Source organism: Cololabis saira, chromosome 4 (assembly GCF_033807715.1).
Source record: "Cololabis saira isolate AMF1-May2022 chromosome 4, fColSai1.1, whole genome shotgun sequence".
NCBI classification, from domain to species: Eukaryota; Metazoa; Chordata; class Actinopteri; order Beloniformes; family Belonidae; genus Cololabis; species Cololabis saira.
In genome coordinates this window covers 1,691,608-1,710,793 of record NC_084590.1, presented here as the reverse complement: position 1 = coordinate 1,710,793, position 19,186 = coordinate 1,691,608, and the positions used below count along the sequence as shown (strand labels likewise).

The 19,186-nt window shown below is 42.0% G+C and overlaps 1 protein-coding gene across 2 annotated transcripts in view; it reads right to left on the bottom strand.

The window, feature by feature from the left end:
- chrd (chordin) overlaps positions 1–19,186 on the bottom strand; it is a 31,442-nt gene that overhangs the window by 2,095 nt on the left and 10,161 nt on the right. For both annotated transcript variants that reach the window (XM_061720155.1, XM_061720156.1), the window contains exons 7-20: positions 18,729–18,870; positions 18,424–18,561; positions 16,770–16,852; positions 13,630–13,777; positions 12,031–12,137; positions 10,577–10,856; positions 9,574–9,815; positions 9,371–9,484; positions 7,803–7,994; positions 7,538–7,631; positions 5,732–5,788; positions 3,216–3,319; positions 1,985–2,248; positions 645–738 (exon numbers count right to left, since the gene is read on the bottom strand). In XM_061720155.1, the coding sequence (XP_061576139.1) occupies positions 645–738; positions 1,985–2,248; positions 3,216–3,319; positions 5,732–5,788; positions 7,538–7,631; positions 7,803–7,994; positions 9,371–9,484; positions 9,574–9,815; positions 10,577–10,856; positions 12,031–12,137; positions 13,630–13,777; positions 16,770–16,852; positions 18,424–18,561; positions 18,729–18,870 (2,059 nt within the window). The remainder of the gene's footprint in view (positions 1–644; positions 739–1,984; positions 2,249–3,215; positions 3,320–5,731; positions 5,789–7,537; positions 7,632–7,802; positions 7,995–9,370; positions 9,485–9,573; positions 9,816–10,576; positions 10,857–12,030; positions 12,138–13,629; positions 13,778–16,769; positions 16,853–18,423; positions 18,562–18,728; positions 18,871–19,186) is intronic.

Genomic DNA, 19,186 nt, shown 5'->3' with positions numbered 1-19,186 from the left:
GCAATAAAAAAACAAAAATGTCATACATTCTGGATTCATTACAAATCAACTGAAATATTGCAAGCCTTTTATTATTTTAATATTGCTGATCATGGTTTACAGCTTAAGAAAACTCAAATATCATATCTCAAAAAATGAGAATATTCTGGGAATCTTAATCTTAAACTGTAAACCATAATCAGCAATATTAAAATAATAAAAGGCTTGTAATATTTCAGTTGATTTGTAATGAATCCAGAATGTATGACATTTTTGTTTTTTTAATTGCATTACAGAAAATTAAGAACTTTATCATAATATTCTAATTTTCTGAGACAGTCCTGTAAGCATCATGGAGACAGAGGGAGGGAACGAGCAGCGCAGAAAGACTGAAATTAATTTAAAGAGAAATGAGTGTAAACATGATCTGGAATTATTCTAATCAGATTTGAAATCAGAATAAAGCAGCCACTTACTTCGGAATTAAGTTTAATTCAGAATAGCCATTTTCATTCAGAATTAGGTGTTTACATGGTAATTTTTACTCATTTTAAATCAGATTTAATTTTAATTCTGAATTAAAGAATTAAACTTCCCATGTAAACGCGCTGACTATGGTTATATTGATTAGTATTAAAACCAAAGGGGGATTGTGTGTAACTCACCAGCACACTGCGGGCAGCACGAGCCCTCCGTCCGGGTGATGTTGGTGCAGGAGATGACGGGACACTGCTTCCTCTGACACTTGGTCACGCCGTGCTGCTCCAACCAGGGAGGAAAATCAACCATTAGTGAAAAAGGAAACGTCTTCAACTTCGTTTCATTTGTTGGTCATTTTTTCTTGTGTTTTTTTTTGTGGGCAGTATTGTAGTTTCAACAAACTGCATTTCTATCCATTCACTAACATTTATTTTGTTATATTTGATCTTCATTTTATCTTTGAGGGAAAAATGTGCTTATTGGAGCTGCTAAACTGAAACTTTTGACAAAATATGATATTGCCAATAAGAGCTGCAAACCAGGATAACAAAGTAAGTATTAAGCAGAGCAAAAGAATCCACAACAACTCGCAGACGCGACCCCTCAGGTATAAATATTCTTTCTTTTTTTGATAAAGTAAAGCTTGCTGTTTTATTTCTTCTTATTTTTATTTTCAAGCAAATATTGAAATAGAAATAAGGGGTAGGACCCAATAAGTTCTTTACTTCTTCCTACTCCTTTTCGGGCATGAATGCTTATTTCCCTTTGATTTTGTTTAAGGACTGTTTATTCGTATTCTTTTTTGTTTTGTGAAATAGTTTTTTTCTTGTTTTCTGTTTTGTATGCTCGAAATAAAGATTTCAATTTCACATCATAATACCACGAGAGCTGCAGAATTGGATGATAATTTTTATGAATGACTCTTCACTTTGCAACTACAGGACTGTCTCAGAAAATTAGAATATTGTGATAAAGTTCTTTATTTTCTGTAATGCAATTAAAAAAACAAAACTGTCATACATTCTGGATTCATTACAAATCAACTGAAATATTGCAAGCCTTTTATTATTTTAATATTGCTGATTATGGCTTACAGTTTAAGATTAAGATTCCCAGAATATTCTCATTTTTTGAGATAGGATATTTGACTTTTCTTAAACTGTAAGCCATGATCATCAATATTAAAATAATAAAAGGCTTGCAATATTTCAGTTGATTTGTAATGAATCCAAAATGTATGACATTTTTGCATTACAGAAAATAAAGAACTTTATCACAATATTCAAATTTTCTGAGACAGTCCTGTATCTCTTGGATCCATTGTTAATAAAGTAATGATAAATAGGGAAATTGTTAAGTGTAATTAGAACAAAAATGTGGCTTCAGACCATCCTCATCCTTGTGTCCTTGTTCATGTAAAATCATTTATTTGAAAATGACCACACTAAGATTATGCTTTAAATTACATTTCCCCTATTTAAGTGCATTTTTATGGATCATATTTCTCAGTGATCGCAATACTTACATCACACCAGCAGTTTATGCACTTCATCTCGCCCACCAGGGGCACCCAGGGGTGCCAGCTGTCACTGTTCTGGTAATAGTTCTTTCCAAACTTGCAGGGCCGTGGCCCGTCCGCCTGCATCATGTCGCTGTGCTCCAGCCCCACGGACGTCCTCTCCTCCTCCGGACAAACCTTACAGCAGTCCGACGGGCTGCGTCTCACCGGGTGGCTGCAGGTCAGGACGGGACACGTCACCTTCTCACAGTGAACCTCTCCCGTCGAGCCCTGAGGACGATACACACTCGTTTCATCACATCTGCAACTATTCTTACTTCCAGTTTAATTGTCAGCTGATCTTGTTTGCTCTTGAGCAGAGTTGGTAGTAACGAGTTTCATTTACTCCGTTACATTTATTTGAGTAAGTTTTGAGAAATGTTGTACTTTTAGGAGTAGTTTTGAATCACTATACTTTTTACTTTTACTTGAGTAGATTTGTGAAGAAGAAACTGTTCCTCTTACTCCGCTACATTAGGCTACGTTGAGCTGTTACTTTTCTTTTATCCCTTTTATCCACGTACGCCTCAATCTCATGACATCACTGGGTGATTCTTTGGGAAAAATGTTTGTTTTTGCATGTTTTGTCACATTTACACAGACTCAAACACACACAGAGTTTCTATGAGTTCATGTTTGTTCTAGTTCTGGTTAAAAAAGAAAAGTACAAAGGCTTGACATTTTGTGCTACTTGTGCTTAATTTATTTTTTTATTCTGTTATTTTTATTTATTTTATTATTTATTAAAGTACTTGAATTTACTTTAAGCTTATTTTAATTTAAGCCATATTTTATTTTTTATTAATTTTAATTTATTTTATTATTTTATTGATTTAATTTGCCTGAAGATGATTATTTTGAACTTTTGTCTGTTTGAATGTTTGTGTTAAAAAAATAAATCAGACGTTACTCAACAGTTACTCAGTACTTGAGTAGTTTTTTCACCAAGTACTTTTTTATATTATAGTAATTATTTGGATGACTACCTTTTACTTCTACTTGAGTCATAATATTCTGAAGTAACAGTACTTTTACTTGAGTACAATTTTTGGCTCCTCTACCCAGCTCTGGTCTTGAATAGTTGAAAGGATCTCAAAGAAGAATAAAACGAGAAATATCTTTGCAATATAATAAGGAATCATTAAGAATATTTGAAAAGGATTTCCAGCCGGATGAAAATTGGTTGATGTTTATTTACCTTGCAAGTGCAAACAGCACATTTAATGAAGCCAAAGGGAGGGACAAAAGGATGCCATGTGGTGCCGGGGGCGTGCATCTTCTGGTCGCCTTCAAAGTAACAACCTGAGACACAGAAAAGCCAAGAAGCTTAGGAAGAACCGTTGGTAGGAGACCACTGAGCAATCCACAGTTCATCTCTGTGGAGACATTCTATCAATACAACACGGTAGCAAGGAGACATATGGAAAGACATATGGAATGGACATATATCCAATGAAAGAAAAAAAGAAATAATTAAAGCTGCAAGCAGCGATGAACGGTCCTCCACCCTTGTGCACGTTCAGGCTGCAGTGGAAGCTTGAATGACTTGATGTAGATTCTTCAGAACTGGACATTTAGCGGATGAAACCACCCACGACTCTCTATATCAAACCATTCAAAAGTTATGGAAGGAAGTAGGAACTATCAGATATCGACCAATCAGATAAAGGGACGGGGCTAATTTACAGCAATTATGTGATGACACCACCCATGAGTCTGTATGTCAAACCATTCAAAAGTTACATCCATCCATTATCTATACCTGCTTTATCCCTTGCGGGGTCACGGGGTTCTGCAGGAGACTATCCCAGCTCATTTCAGGGGAGAGGCAGGAGTTACACCCTGGACAGGTCACCAGTGCATCACAGGGCCACATATACAAACAACCATGCACACTCACACCTACGGGCAATTTAGAATCACCAATTAACCTAATATGCATGTTTTTGGACTGTGGGAGGAAGCCGGAGTAACCGGAGAGAACCCACGCAAGCACGGGGAGAACATGCAAACTCCACACAGAAAAACCCTGCCGGGCCTGGGAGTCGAACCGGGGACCTTCTTGCCGTGAGGAAACAGTGCTAACCACTAAGCCACCCTGCTGCCCACCATTCAAAAGTTATTGCAGAAAATCGGAACTATCACATATCGATCAATCAGAAGAAGGGGCGGGCTAATTTGCACCAATTAAGGTGAAGGAGTCAGATGACACCACCAACGACTCTCTATGGGAAACCATTCAAAAGTTATGCCAGAAAATAGGGACTATCAAATATTGACCAATCAGAAGAAGGGGCGGGGCTAATTCAGGCCAATGAAGGTCAAGAACTCAATACCGAGTCCGATGACACCACCCACATGTCTTTATCACAACCCGTTCAAACGTTATGGCAGACAGTAGGAACAAATATGGACCAATCAGATGAAGGGGGGTCGCGCTTTTTGGCGTCTAGCGTTGCCCCGGTAACGCTGTTGACTGAGAAAAGTAATGCCCACCGTTGCAGAATCTAGACGCACATTTTGATGTTTAACACACCTCGGTGCACGTTACGGTTCGGGCCGTATTAACGGCCGAAGACATGGCATAAATTGGCCTGAATTAGCCCCGCTCCTTCTTCTGATTGGTCGATATCTGATAGTTCCTACTTTCTGCCATAACTTTTGAATGGGTTGACATAGAGAGTCGTAGGTGGTTTCATCAACTAAATGTCCAGCCTGAAGAATCTACATCAAGTCATACAAGCTTCCACTGCAGCCTGAACGTACACAAGGGTGGAGGGACGGTCATCGTTATTTTTATTTTTCCGACGAAATGAGGGTCTTTTTTCCCCCTAAACGTGCCCCAAAAGTCACCAAATTTTGCACCAAGCCAGGCCTGGAGATAAATTTGATATTTAATGGTTTGCATTAATGGGTGTGGCCTAATGGCTCAACAGCGCCCCCTTAAAAACTTTGTGCCTCAAGCCCCACAATATGGTTTGACGTACATGCACGACAATCGGTACACACCTGTATCATGTTGCAACTTAAAGAAAAGTCTCTTGGCGTCATGGCCGAAACCCAACAGGAAGTCGGCCATTTTGAATTAATCGTGTAATTTTGGCACAATTTATGCCATTTCTTCAGCCATTTCTTCGCCGAACCGTAACGTGCACCCAGGTGTGTTATACATCAAAACGTGCGTCTCCATCCTCTGACCCCACAATTACTTTTCTCAGTCAAAAGCGTTACCGTGGCGACGCTAGACGCCAAAAAGCGCGCCCACCCTTCATCTGATCCATATTTGATAGTTCCTACGTTCTGCTATAACTTTTGAATGGTTTGACATAAAGACTCGTGGGTGGTGTCATCTGACTCGGTTTTGAGTCCTTGACCTTCACTGACATGATACAGGTGTGTACCGATTTTCGTGCATGTACGTCAAACCGTATTGTGGGGCTTGAGGCACAAAGTTTTCTAGGGGCCGCTGTTGAGCCATTAGGCCACGCCCATTAATGCAAACCATTAAATATCTAATTTTTCGCCAGGCCTGGCTTGCATGCAAAATTTGGTGACATTTGGGATACGTTTAGAGGGGCAAAAAGGCCCTCATTTCGTCAGAAAAATAAAATAAAAATTCCTCCAGATACAATAGAGCCTTGGCACTGTCACTGCTCGGGCATTAATAATAATATTGGTCAGGGCCTAAAAAGGTAACAGAGAGGTTGTATCTACCTTCAGGATGTTCTTCCAGCCTCTCAGGAGCTTTCATATCTTTGGGGTCTCTCCTCTCTGTACAGGAGAGAAATGTGGGCATAAAAACAGAATTAGTTTTAATTCATCAAAACTTTGTTGTTGTTTTTTTTGTAATTTGAATGTGAAATGTAAATATGGCACAGGTAAATGTACAAATGTGTTGCTTTGAGGCTACTAAAGCTCTGGTTTTGTAAGTGAGCTGATCAGGCAGGAACAGTCTGAATAATACCAGGAGTCAGAATAACTTCTTTTATAATTCACTGTCCATCTTCAACGTCTCACACGTCAAAACCAAGACACAGGGACGACAGGAAACTGCCAGATTATCGCTCACAACCCTGAACAAGTCCACTACCAGGCTACTTGCCGTAAACACATAATAATAGATGTTGCTGTTTCAAGTCTTATTCAAATAAAATTACATGTAATGATTTTTCCAGAGGCTGAGCCATTATTGTTTCTTTTTTAAACTAATGTGTGTGGAATTTTGAGAGTTGACTGCTTCACCAAGTAATGAGTAATTTCTTCTTCCTCGTTGTCATGGTGGTTGGAAGACAAGGCTTAGTTCAAGTTTCCACCATCACCATATGTATTACAAACTGGGATCTCCTATTTCACTGCTAGGAACCACAGAAGCCGTCACTTGGATTGGGAATTGTGAAGCTTTTATTACATGGAATGTGTTAGTTCTGGTCATTAGTCCAAACCTCCCTGGTCATTAGTTTAACAGTGGTATCACAAGAAAGAGAACCATTTTTTGTTGAGAATGTCTTACAATGTTTTAATGGTTGAAGACAGTGTTTATCATAATTTAATTGTGACTGTACCAAATTGTGACTGTACCAAATATTAATTTCCATGGACCACTGGTTCTTGGTAACTGTACCAAATATTAATGTCCATGGACCACTGGTTCTTGGTAACTGTACCAAATATTAATGTCCATGGACCACTGGTTCTTGGTAACTGTACCAAATATTAATGTCCTTGGACCACTGGTTCTTGGTAACTGTACCAAATATTAATGTCCATGGACCACTGGTTCTTGGTAACTGTACCAAATATTAATGTCCATGGACCACTGGTTCTTGGTAACTGTACCAAATATTAATGTCCATGGACCACTGGTTCTTGGTAACTGTACCAAATATTAATGTCCATGGACCACTGGTTCTTGGTAACTGTACCAAATATTAATGTCCATGGACCACTGGTTCTTGGTAACTGTACCAAATATTAATGTCCATGGACCACTGGTTCTTGGTAACTGTACCAAATATTAATGTCCATGGACCACTGGTTCTTGGTAACTGTACCAAATATTAATGTCCATGGACCACTGGTTCTTGGTAACTGTACCAAATATTAATGTCCATGGACCACTGGTTCTTGGTAACTGTACAGGTCACTGTCAAGTCCAACTGCCTTTAATTTAAGCAGATAATCAGCTGTTATTCCGTCTTCTCCACTAGTTGCAGATGTTTTTACCACTCAGTGTGAGTAAGGGGGGGGGGGGGGTCCAGTGGGGAAGTGACGTCAATGCAGACCCTCTATTCCCACTTTATCCTTTGCAGGGGTCTGCTGGAGCCTATCCCAGCTAATTACAGGTTAGAGGCAGGGGTTCACCTGGACAGGTGGCCAGTCCATCGCATAAATACACAGACAACCAGGCACACGCACACTCACACCTACGGGCCATTTAGACACATCAATCAACAGTGCTAACCACTCAGCCACCGTGCTGCCATGAAAACAGTTATACAGTACAAATTTAAGTACTCTAACCATCACAAATTGGGCAGCATTTGTCCTCAGGTTGGATGGTTCTGGAGCATTTCAGCACTGGACAGATGACCGGATCACAGATCACCGTTCGCTTCTGCAAAGAAAAGGATTCCAGTCATGTTCACAGCAACCACAGATGAAATATCCACATCAGCTCGTTTCAAAAACAGTCCAAATGCTGTCACACTAAGGTGCCAAACATGCATTATTGGTAATGAAATAAAGAATCATTTCACAATGTCGCCCATGTGTTAGTTTTCTTTACCTGACAACCACAGGAAAAGCATTTGTCGTAGTTGGGTGTCCAGCGGGAAGCGTGGGCGTGGTGCTGGTTCTCAAAAAAACAGGTATGTGGATCTTTTTTCAGCTCCTCCGGGTCCTTCACAAAAAGGTAGTCAAACTCTTCCTCCTCCACATCTCCTCCAACCCCAAATTTACAGCTGTTTGGCACATGAACCTGGAAAATTGAAATGTGTGGGGAAAAAGAGAATTGGTAGACGTAGAGGCCATGAAAGAAAAGAACAAGAACAGAAGGTGAAACATGTTGGGATTTTTTTAAGAGTGATACAAGTAGAGAGGAAAAATAGCATTTACCCCATGCCCCTTTCCAAGATTTTCCAAAATTGTATGAGCACCAAAATCTTGTGCTTTTTTTTACCTGCATATGAGTGCTTTTCCATAAGTGAATGAAATAGTTGTGATTAGACCACAGCTTCTCCCCCAAGGCCGAGGGCCAGTACTGGCCAAGACAGTCATGTTTACTGTCTAAGCAAAATTTAGACTCAAAAAGTGAGGAAATATGTGTTTGTTAGATTATTTCATTGCTGTAACCATGTTTCTTAAATCGTATACTGTTGGAAAGCTTGTTTATGTAAAGAACATGCATTTGTGTGACGACAGCAGAGATGTGTCCATGCTAATGCTAATGCTAAACTAGTTATTTTACTGTTGCTACTGACACAGGAACCTGAACACGTGGAGTAACGTTATGTTTAGTGATGAGTCCACATTCTGCCTATAGAGGGAAGATTCAAGGTTGTTTGGCATTGGCACAGAAGATTTGGCACATTTTTAATGTCAACATCCATGTGCACCTGCTGAGGCGGCTGTAAACGTGGTGGAGGGTTCAACTCCCTGCTGCCTTGCAAGGCTTTCAGCTGTGTGATGGCGCACGCTTCCCCCCCTTCTTATTTTTAAGCCGTTACACTGCATTGCATGCATTTTTTTGCTGTTTGGCAGCAGTTTAGAAATTTGGATGCATTTTTAAGTTACTTCTTATTTGTTTTCTTAACCCGCTTTATTCTGCTGCTTTGTTCAGAATCTCACTATCTTTCTTTATCTCTAAGACCCCCTGCCACTGTTTTGATGCTATGCAATGGGCACATTCAGTTTGCTGGCATTGCGCCGCCAGTTGTTGTGGATGTGTTTGAAGGTCTGGGATATAAAGTGACCTCACTTTTAGCTGTACCTAAACATACGGAAGAGTATTAGGGCCAGGCAGGAGAAAAAATATTTGAGAGGGGAAGATTTTTTTTTATTGTGCACTTCGAGAAAAAAGTCGAAATGTCGAGATTAATGTTGAAGTACAATTTCAAGAAAAAAATTGAAATGTTGAGAAAAAAGGCTAAATTTTGACTTTATTCTTGAAATTGTATTTCAACATTAATCTCGACATTTCGACTTTTTTCTCGAAGTGCACAATAAAAAAAAATCTTCCCCTCTCAAATATTTTTTTCTACTCCATGGCCCTGATACTCCTCCGTATAAACATGAATCATAGAAGCAAAAAAAACAGCAATGTTAAAGGACTGCCAGCAGCTTTTGGTCACATACCCGTCCTCGTATTTCCCCCTGTGGGTTCAGTTTGGTTATGACTTGAATGAAGGCTGTTCCCTGGTCCAGATGTTGCAGTAGTTCAACACTGATGTCTTTCAAAACGCCCTGAGCCTGAAGAATAGATGAAAAACTTTATGTATTGTACATTATCATTCCTGCAGGTGGTGGTATTGGCTGTATGTGTGTGTGAGACGACGTACCTGGGAGCCGTAGAAGCCCGTCAGCAGCCTCTTGTGTGCCGTACTGCTGTCGTCCAGCTCTCCGATCTCAGCCAGGCCGTGCAGGTGGGCGTTCACCGAAAGATCATCCGTCTTACTCAGACCTGCAACTATTATCTCATAGTGCATGTGGCAATGTTTATCCACGGACACCCAGGCGTGGCCTGCAGCCCCAGACCTGACTGGTGGGGACACAAACTGACCAGCGAGAGTGGAGGGCAGATCTGCAGGAGAGAGGAACATTCATGGGCATCCATACACCCACACACACTACATTTATTCTGCTGTTAAGTGCATTGACTTGTGTAAATATCATAAGCTCCCTGCCACATTTACAACCTGCTCGCCACCCTCCATAGAGATTAAAATAGCATTTTAATCTCATATCAGCTAAAGGTCCTCAAATAAAGAATTTGAATTCTAGGACATTACAAAATTGCAGTCTAATGTATGACTAATCAATTGAATACACTAGGAAGAGAATAATAATAATAATAATAATAATAATAATAATAATAATAATAATAATAATAATAATAATAATAATAATAATAATAATTATTATTATTATTATTATTATTATTATTATTATTATTATTATTATTTTGTGTAGCCTCATGATACTTCATTTGTTCTTTTTTTTATTCTGTTAAAAGGTGGGTAGATCAGCTTTATGCTTCAAGCCCAGACCTTTTCAGTCAAAATAATCACAATATTCACCAGGGAAAAACCTGTGGATGTTTGTTATCTTGTTTGTTGATTTTTATGCTTGTGATTGACCGAAATAAATACTAACTAACTAACTAACTAACTAACTAACTAACTAACTAACTAACTAACTAACCTGCCACTGCCAAGTGGCCTACGGGTCCCTCAATGGGCCAAATTAAAAATCCTCGCGCATTATGCCACTCATAATTAATTGCGTCAATTTTCCTAACGTGTTAATTAGCAGTGTAATTAAACTGCCAGCCCTACTCCATACCGTGTCTGGGCACGTCGAGGCCGCTGTAGGGCAGCGCCCGTATCTGCCCCCTCAGCTCCCCCTCCTGGTTGTGCACGGTGGCCACGTTGATGAAGAGCTCGTTCTGCAGCAGCATGTGGATGTGCCGGGCCTCCAGACGGCTCCAGCTGCCCAGCGCCCGCCCCGCGGCCGGGCTGTACTCCGGAGTCAGGTCGTACAGGACGGAGCGCTTGTTCCGACGCCGCGGCTTCAGCTCTATCGTCAGTCCTATGATGTCACTGGTGAGACCTGCAACCTGAACCTGAGAAATGAAGACGAGGAGGGACAGTTTCAGTTTCTGCATGTTTTCATGTCTGTTACCAAGATGGGACATTAAATTAAGGATGCTTTCAGACCTGTGGGCCGTTTGTTTTGTTCCGATTCAGGGGCTAAATCGATACAGTTGTCTGGTTTTTGGTTTATGGCGTTTGTGTTCACAAGGCAACCGTCTGTAGCGGTTCAAAGCTGTTAACACCGCTGCAAATAAAAGAAACGCTGCAAATATAAAGAAACCCCACTGCAAATAAAATAAACCCCGCTGCAAATACTACTAAAGAAAAACGCAAATAAAAAAGCCACAACGGAAGTGAATTACCGGGGACTATTTTTGCCGATGCACCGGTGTTGCACATTAAAAATTACACGTAGCAACGTTGAACACTAACTTTTTCACTAATTTTCTCGTTCGTTGTTCTTCTTATTCCTCTACCTTCTTATTTCTTCCTTTTCACTTACGTCCTCTTCGTCTTCTTCTTCTCCTCTCACGTAAAAAACACGGGTGCATCAGCAAAAATAGTCCCCGGTAATTCACTTCCGTTGTGGCTTTTTATTTGCGTAGTTTTTTTTTATTTGCAGCGGCGTTTCTTTATATTTGCAGCGTTTCTTTTATTTGCAGCGGCGTTTGTTTTTATTTGCAGCGTTTATTTAATTTGCAAAGCGTTTATTTTATTTGCAAAGCGTTTATTTTATTTGCAGCGTTTCTTTAATTTTCAGCAATGGCAGGTCTCGGCCACCGTACATGCACAAACCAACTGTTCTCTCATTGGTCAGAAATGAACGCGGAAGGAGTTTCCGCTTCTGTACCCCGGGAAAAACAACAACTATGGATCATCGTAAGCGAGTGTGGCTAGTTTGTTTCTGTGTGTTTCTGTGTGGATTCTGTTCTCACTGCAGACGAACCGCTCCAGGTCTGGAATGGAAGGAGCTGAGAACCTAACACTAACCTCTCCTAGGAAATCTCGGCTCACTTGTTTTTGCAGTATCCGAGCGTGATTGCTGTGTTCACATGTACCAAACCAACCGATCTTTAGGGGGAAACGCTCCCTGTTTCAGAACAACTGCTCCAAACGGGACAGGTGGGAAAGCACCCTTAGAAAGTCAATATGACACAAGTTCATAAAAACATGGTTTCCATAAAAGAGTGAACACATCCACACCTGGTACTCCAGAGTTCCGTTGTCGTGGAGGCTAAAGACGGCAGATCCCACCCCGCCGGTCTTCCCTGGGGTTAACGCGTCGCCGCTGGACATCACGCTCTGGATAGCTGTGCCAAGCAGATCCAGGTTAATATCAAAACTGAACAGATCGCTTATGTTCATAATTCTCCTCTCTGCATTCCTTCCCTTGAAACATAACGCAGTCTGAAAGTATGCAGGATGACGCAATGATTTCTCTAAAGTTTAAATATTTGGGCTGGCTACAGCAGGGGAAGGGGCATGTTACATTCCATCGCACACACACAACGCGCACACACACACACAACTCTCCTGTTAGCAGCCGCTGAACAGTCGGATTCAATAGGCCACGTTTACACAAAAACTCATATTTCCCCCTCTACGTTTTGAAAAAAACAATCATTTACACGAACCCGGATATATATGCTGTTATGGTGCTATGAGCAGCCAAACCTACAGGGGGCAGTGTAACGAGAAGATAAAGTCATGCTAGCCAATCAGAATCCTGGAAAAAAACATCAACAAATGACACGTCCAAGCGTCCAGCCAAACAAATTGTTAACACAGGTCGCACTCATGACGCTGGTGACGTTTCTGTCTCATAATGTGACGTTCTGAAGCCTAAATGTCCGTTTCTCTCAGTTTACAAGCAAACGTGAAGACGGAGGTTTTGCAAATCTCCACTTTGGCCGGAGTTTTCAGAACTGATTCGTTTTTGTGTAAACGAACGGACAAAACGCATGAAAACACCACCGTTTTTGCTACGTGTAAACGGGGCATCAATCTCCAATCAGAAGGTGTGACTGCTCATCATCATCATCAATAAGAGAAGATGAGAAAAGTGCAAGGAGAGGTTTTTGAACAGGACAGAGGCTCAATGCCAAACCTCCACAAAGAGCTCAGCAGATGACATGAGGATTGAGACATGAAGGGGAAGCAAAAGGGGCAGAGGGGGGAAAAGTGTGTTGGTCCTGAATTCTTCACACATTACATCAAGCTGTTAATCACAGCACTGGAACACCAGCGTGGAAAATCAGCTCCAGCGTACTACGACCTTGGCAGGACCCATGTGTGAGACATTCTGTGTAAATGTTTTACAAACAAGCATCCTCATGTCTGTGTGTGATGATTTCTCTGCATGTTTCATGACAACAAAAGCCTCTATCAAATAGAACCGGACATGTTGACGTGGTTGCTCGTGCTGAAGAATGCGTCTCATGGAAAGACCATGTGTGCAGGCTTTAACACTTTATAGAATTAGGCTGTTTGCAACTTTCCCAAAACCTTCGTGTCACTTGTTCTCACATGCGATTGGACACTTTCATGAACAGTCTTGGTGGTCCGTTGAGACAAACACAAGATCTACACAGTAAACATGGTTAAACTTAGTGATAAGGCTTCAACAATCAGTGACGGAGAGTAAACCAAAGTAGTATTTGTAAATGAAAGCGAGAAAACGGGCCACATATGGAGTAAATCATGTGCAAAGTAAACCCCCAAAGTAAAGCCCTTTGTTTGCAGCCTCATATTTGACCAAATGTACCAAATGACATATTTATATTAGATTAGAGGAACACTTACTATCACATGATCTTCTCCCGGTGATGGAGCCAGAAATCTGTTTCTGGTCCAGGTCCTGCGTTGCCACGGTGATGTCCAGCTGACCCCGAGACAACCAGAACAGCTCTCGGCTGTTCAGGTCCGTCAGCACTTCTGCAAAGTCTGGATCCTGCAGGAATTCAAAGAGTTACAGCAAAACTCAAATGTTCCCTGGGGGACGAAACATGGACAAACACCATACCCCTTTGTAAACATTTTTTTTCCCCAATACCGGAAATAAAAATGTCCCATTCTAGTGTGAGATCTGTCTGACCTGTGCTGGTCCAGCATTGGCAACATCACCCAAGTGATTTCAGTGAAAAGCAGGCTCGCCATTTCTTTTCTAACTACATTTGTTTTCAGTTTGTTCTCAACAAAGAGAAAACAGAGAGCAAAACAAATCTCGTGGCGGTGAAATCTCTTCAGCATTAAACAAACACAACAGTCACAAAAAGCGTGACAGTTAGAAAACAATTAAAGGAGCCAAACATCCCTGTCACACAGAACACATGATCCTATGATCACCCAGTCAGAGCCAGCGCTGCAGCTCGGGGCAGAAATGTGGGTTTCATTACCTTTACACATTTCATACTGAGAGCACATTCATTTTAAGCAGACTGAGAAATGTTGGATTAATAGGACAGATGTCAGAGAGTGTTGAAGAAATGTTACTTTTATGACCCTGAGGCCTCTGTTCAATATAAATATACATGAAGCAGAAATCCAGGGGGTAAAGCAGCCAGAACGGAGCAGGGGCTGGACAGAGCGAAGTGAAAAGAGAGGATAATCAGGAAGATTGAAGGTGCAGAGGGATATACTGAGGTCTGGTGAGAACAAGCCCAACAACTGAAGATTGCTAATCTATACGTACATTTAGAACAAAAAAAAACAAAAAGCAATGCTCTCTTAAGTAGTTCTTGCTAAGATGTGGTGGTGTATAGATCCTATACGGGTAGGTGTCTGAGCAACAATCCCTCACTCTCAGCCCTCCGTTGGACAGAGGAACATCAGGCTTCACATCAGGCTTCACGCAGTTCCTGGCAGAATGAGAAACAGGCCCACCTTTCATCACCCCCGTCCCCCCCCGTCCCCCCCGTCTCCCCGTCTCCCCGTCCCCTCAGACCTCAGCCCACTAACTGCTGACATGTGTGAGGAGTGTGGAGGCATCGAGCGGTGCATCCTCTCCTCCCACCACCCTCTGTGTTGTAACCCTTAAGGCTGAATTCTGGTTCTGCGTTAAACCTACGCTGTAGGGTACGCAGCTACGCGGGAGTCTCTCCGTAGCTACGCCGTAGCCTGACCTGCACCTCCCAAAAAATGGAACTACGCGTCGAGGCGAAAGTTAGAGGGGAAATATGTACTCCTGATGTGGCCTGTTTGATTTGTTTCTTTGCTCTATCTGCTTTTCTTTTCTTCTTCCGTGCTTTCACAATGTCTTGTTTTAAAGCCAACTGCAGGGTCAGTACTTCCGTTGTGACAAGACCAGGAAAACCATATTTCTCCTTCCACACTGTACTCACAGGACTGCAATAGGTTTGTTTCTCCTCCATATGTATAGCATCCTTTGTCAATACACACTGTTTGGAGTTAGAGGTAGCCATGGTTCTGTGTAAAATGTCACCGACACACAATTTGACAATAGGTTCATGGACACGGCCTTCTACTGTATCTAAATACAGCAGTGCTCATTTTACGGGACAAAACCCAACCTGTTGAAACCGTCAATTGTCAGTACGTGATTTTACGACAGGTAAAATAAAACAAATGATTGATATGTTCACGCTCGTAAACAGTCAATCCAATCATACACATCTCATTCTTACAATGGCAAGAATTACGTTTCTATACGGTCAAAACGTACAAAGACCGGGTCAAATACAGGTTTACAACAGTAATCTGTGCCAATTCGTACGGTGAATTAAACCAATTTGACAATTCTACGTCCCTATGCCTACAGGACTTTTTCCAACACTAATGTAACTTCGATCCTTCAATCCATTCTTACAGCGACGCAGACCCAACGCAGACCGAGAGGGCTGTGATTGGTTCGCTTGGTAGCAACGCATTTCTGGTTCCGGTTTGTGAAGCAGTCGTGAACTTCCAGTGCTCTTTTCTTTGGGTGTGTGTGATTTTTTTTTTTTTGGGTTGTTTTGGTTTTTTGCACAATAGTTGTCCTTATCTCTTTGATTCACTGTGACCGTAAAAAGCCGGAAGCTAAACAACGTATCAACTAGAGCTCTGGGGGAGTACTGCACCGCGGAGAAATGGAGTGAAGTCCGAAGCAACGGCGTAGGCTCTGCGTTGGTTTAATGCAGAACCTTAAATCAGGCTTTATCCATGTCCATCTCCGACCGAAGCTTTGCTGGCAGAGTTTCTCTCCTCTTTCACTTCCCTCTCTTTTCATGTTCCTGCCTCAGGGTAGCTGGATGGGAGGGTTAGGGTTAGGGTTAGGGTTAGGGTTAGGGTTAGGGTTAGGGTTAGGCTTGGACGTGGTGACTAACCCACATGCTTCCTCACATGTGGAGGATGGGATGGAGGAGTGGGAGGAGGACTGAAGGGACTAGGTTGCTTCTTCGTGCTTCACCCTAAAATCCAGAATGTTGTTCCAACAGGCAGCAGGGTGCTCAGTGACTCCACAAGAACACGCTTTACCCCAAATGTCCCCATTATACCAGATAGAACTGATTTGTTTTACCAACGTATCTGCAATGAACCGTTCATGCAGTATATTGCTTAAACAGTCTTTGATGCAAAATGCTGGTAAATGGTGGTCATCAGGTCCAAAACCAACACACTGAAAAACAGCTTTTTCCCTAAAGCCATAATCACCCTGAACAAAATTGTGAACGTCTTCATGTGCAATTACTGTTTTTAGCGTGCAATACTTTTTAGCGGCCTATCTGTGCAATATTCCACCACATGTGTAAATATGTGTAATTATCTGTAGATAGGATCTCAGGGCTTGATTTGACTATTTAAAAATGCCCCTGCATCTGTTTGCACTGTTTAATCTCACTGTACCCATGCATACAGTAGTGACAATAAAGTATTCTATTCTATTCTAAATACACATTTGAATCCAACCAAATGGTAAAAGCTGGTAAGTGTGGACTGTTACTCACATGAGAGGTGATGTTGGCTCTGATCTCTCTCAGGATATGTTGGCGGTAAACCAGCTGGACTAGGATTGGCACCACCAGGAGCTCTGAGGAGGGAGAGGAAGAGAAAGAGAAGATTTATCAGTACCAACTGTTGACATTGCTTAAATGTTAACGTTTATTTACTGCAACGAAGATGCGAGTGGTGACTGATTCTCAAAAAATGACAAAGTTTCCAAGAATTTTGCTCAAGAGTGAAATTAAAACTTTGTTCACTTTCCATCCCTTTTACTTAAGTTCAGGCTCTTCCCACTGTTTCCCTCCTCACCGCCCACTAGGGGTGGAACAATTTATCTGCCACGAACTTTTGCGATACAAAAACGTCACGATACGTGTCATGGAGGTGACAAACTGTAGCTGATATTGGCTTATTAATATTAATATATTGTGTTTACTAGTAACATCCAATTGGTAGCGGGATCACGTGACGACCTCGACCCACGGACGAACATCTTACTACGCTCAGTAAGATGTACTAGTACCATTTTGCGTCCTGATCACGGGACTCTTGCAGGGTTTTGAACTTTTACTTCTAAGGTGAGCATGCATCAATCTTTTTTATGATGTAAAGATTGTGTCATCCCCGACGGTGTGAGGATGAAACGATACCGGGGTTCACCTTACGGCCTCAGGCCGGAGCAGGTGAAGCTCTGAGCTCTGGCACAAGATCAATAATGCCACTTATCCACTAGTCTCGCTTCAGCCCGGCTCGGCTCGACGTGGCTACACCCGTGTGTTTTTGCACAGCCAGGGGAGAAGTGGGGGGGGGGGGGGGGGGGGGGGGTGAAGCTGCTGTGACGTACTCGATTGCGCAACACCTTTGTATGTGTCGGCTCAGAGTAAAACAGCCCGTCTACATCCCTTTTTTAATTTTCTCGACAGCCACCAGGTTTATGAACATCTGCACCTCAGAGTTGGATCACCAAACAGACGTTTGTGCTGTATAATAAAATCGCTGCGAGTCGCGAGTCGCCTCGCGCTGACTCCCGCTTCCTGATTCAAATGTCTGCCGGCCCCGCCCCCGACCAATCACTGGCGCGGAGGGTGGTGACGTCGGAAATAGTCCCTGCTCAGCCCCGTATAGAACCTCGCTAGAATGGTTACAGAAAAAAGTATCAGCTTGGAGCGGCTCTACCCGCCTCAGCCCTAGTGCAAAAGGGCAAAACGGGGCCGTGGCGGGTAGAACCGAGGTGAAGCGGGACTAGTGCAAAAGGGCCATATCAGTCATGTTGCATTTGGAGTTTGGACTTTTCATAGTTTATTTATTTACTTTTATTTATTTATTTATTTATTTATTTAATTTTAGTTGTTTAAATTTTCTCTTCAAGTCATACATGAGAAAAACTATTCAGTTTGTGTAAAATGGTTGGCCTGGCTTTCTCTTTAAAACTTAAACAGTTATAAAGCATTACAAACTGTAACAATAGAGCAAATGCACAGCATTGTTTTGTATTTTGTGTCTTTCAAATAAAAGACCATTTTTTCCAGTCATATGTTCCTCATTCAAGGTTGTTAAAAAAATACTGCTATAATATCGTATCGTTATCGTGACCTCAATATCGCGTATCGTACCGTACGGTGAGATTAGTGTATCGTTACACCCCGACCCCCCACTCACCTTTGTCCTGCTGTTTGATCAGCCCTTGCAGGATCAGGATGAAGTGCAGGTTATTCTCCGTGTCGCTCAGCGTCAGCATGGCCATCCCTCCCATGCCCGAATTCTCCTCCTCTGACGTCAACATTGAACTGAACGTCTCTACATGATAAACAAGTTAGCATTAGTCTTTTACAAAACTGTAATAAATCAAATCCAAACATTTAAACTACGTTAATCCGTAGAAAACCATTAGATTGCATGAGAAAGTACAGAATTGTGGCGCATTGAAAAAGACAATAGAAAACACAAGTGATCATCCCACTGACCAGCGAACAGCGCCCGGTGTTTGATGATCTTTCCTTCCACTTCCTCCCGTCTGCCCGGAGCCGTGCTGATCCGGACACGCACGAGCTCGGACTGCAGTTGCTGTACGATAGTCTGGGCGATGTTCTTCCACACCCCGCAGATCTACAACACAAGCACCGGCAGGTACGGTACTGTCAGGTATTACTGCTGCGGTGGCTCACAGCCACGCTCACATTTAACATTCAATCTAACATGAAAAACCCATTATTGAATTATTTTGTTCCTGAAATTGCATTTAGATGTTAAACCGTGCATCAAAAAAGACAGACAACACATTCAAGTCTGCTCAGTGCATAAATATGCGGCGGTGCACTCAACTCTTGGCTGCAAAGCTTCAACATAAAACCACAATTTCTCCCGGGCGGAGGGACAAAATGTGGCCGTATGCCGTCACCTCATAACTTAAAGTTCAGGGATA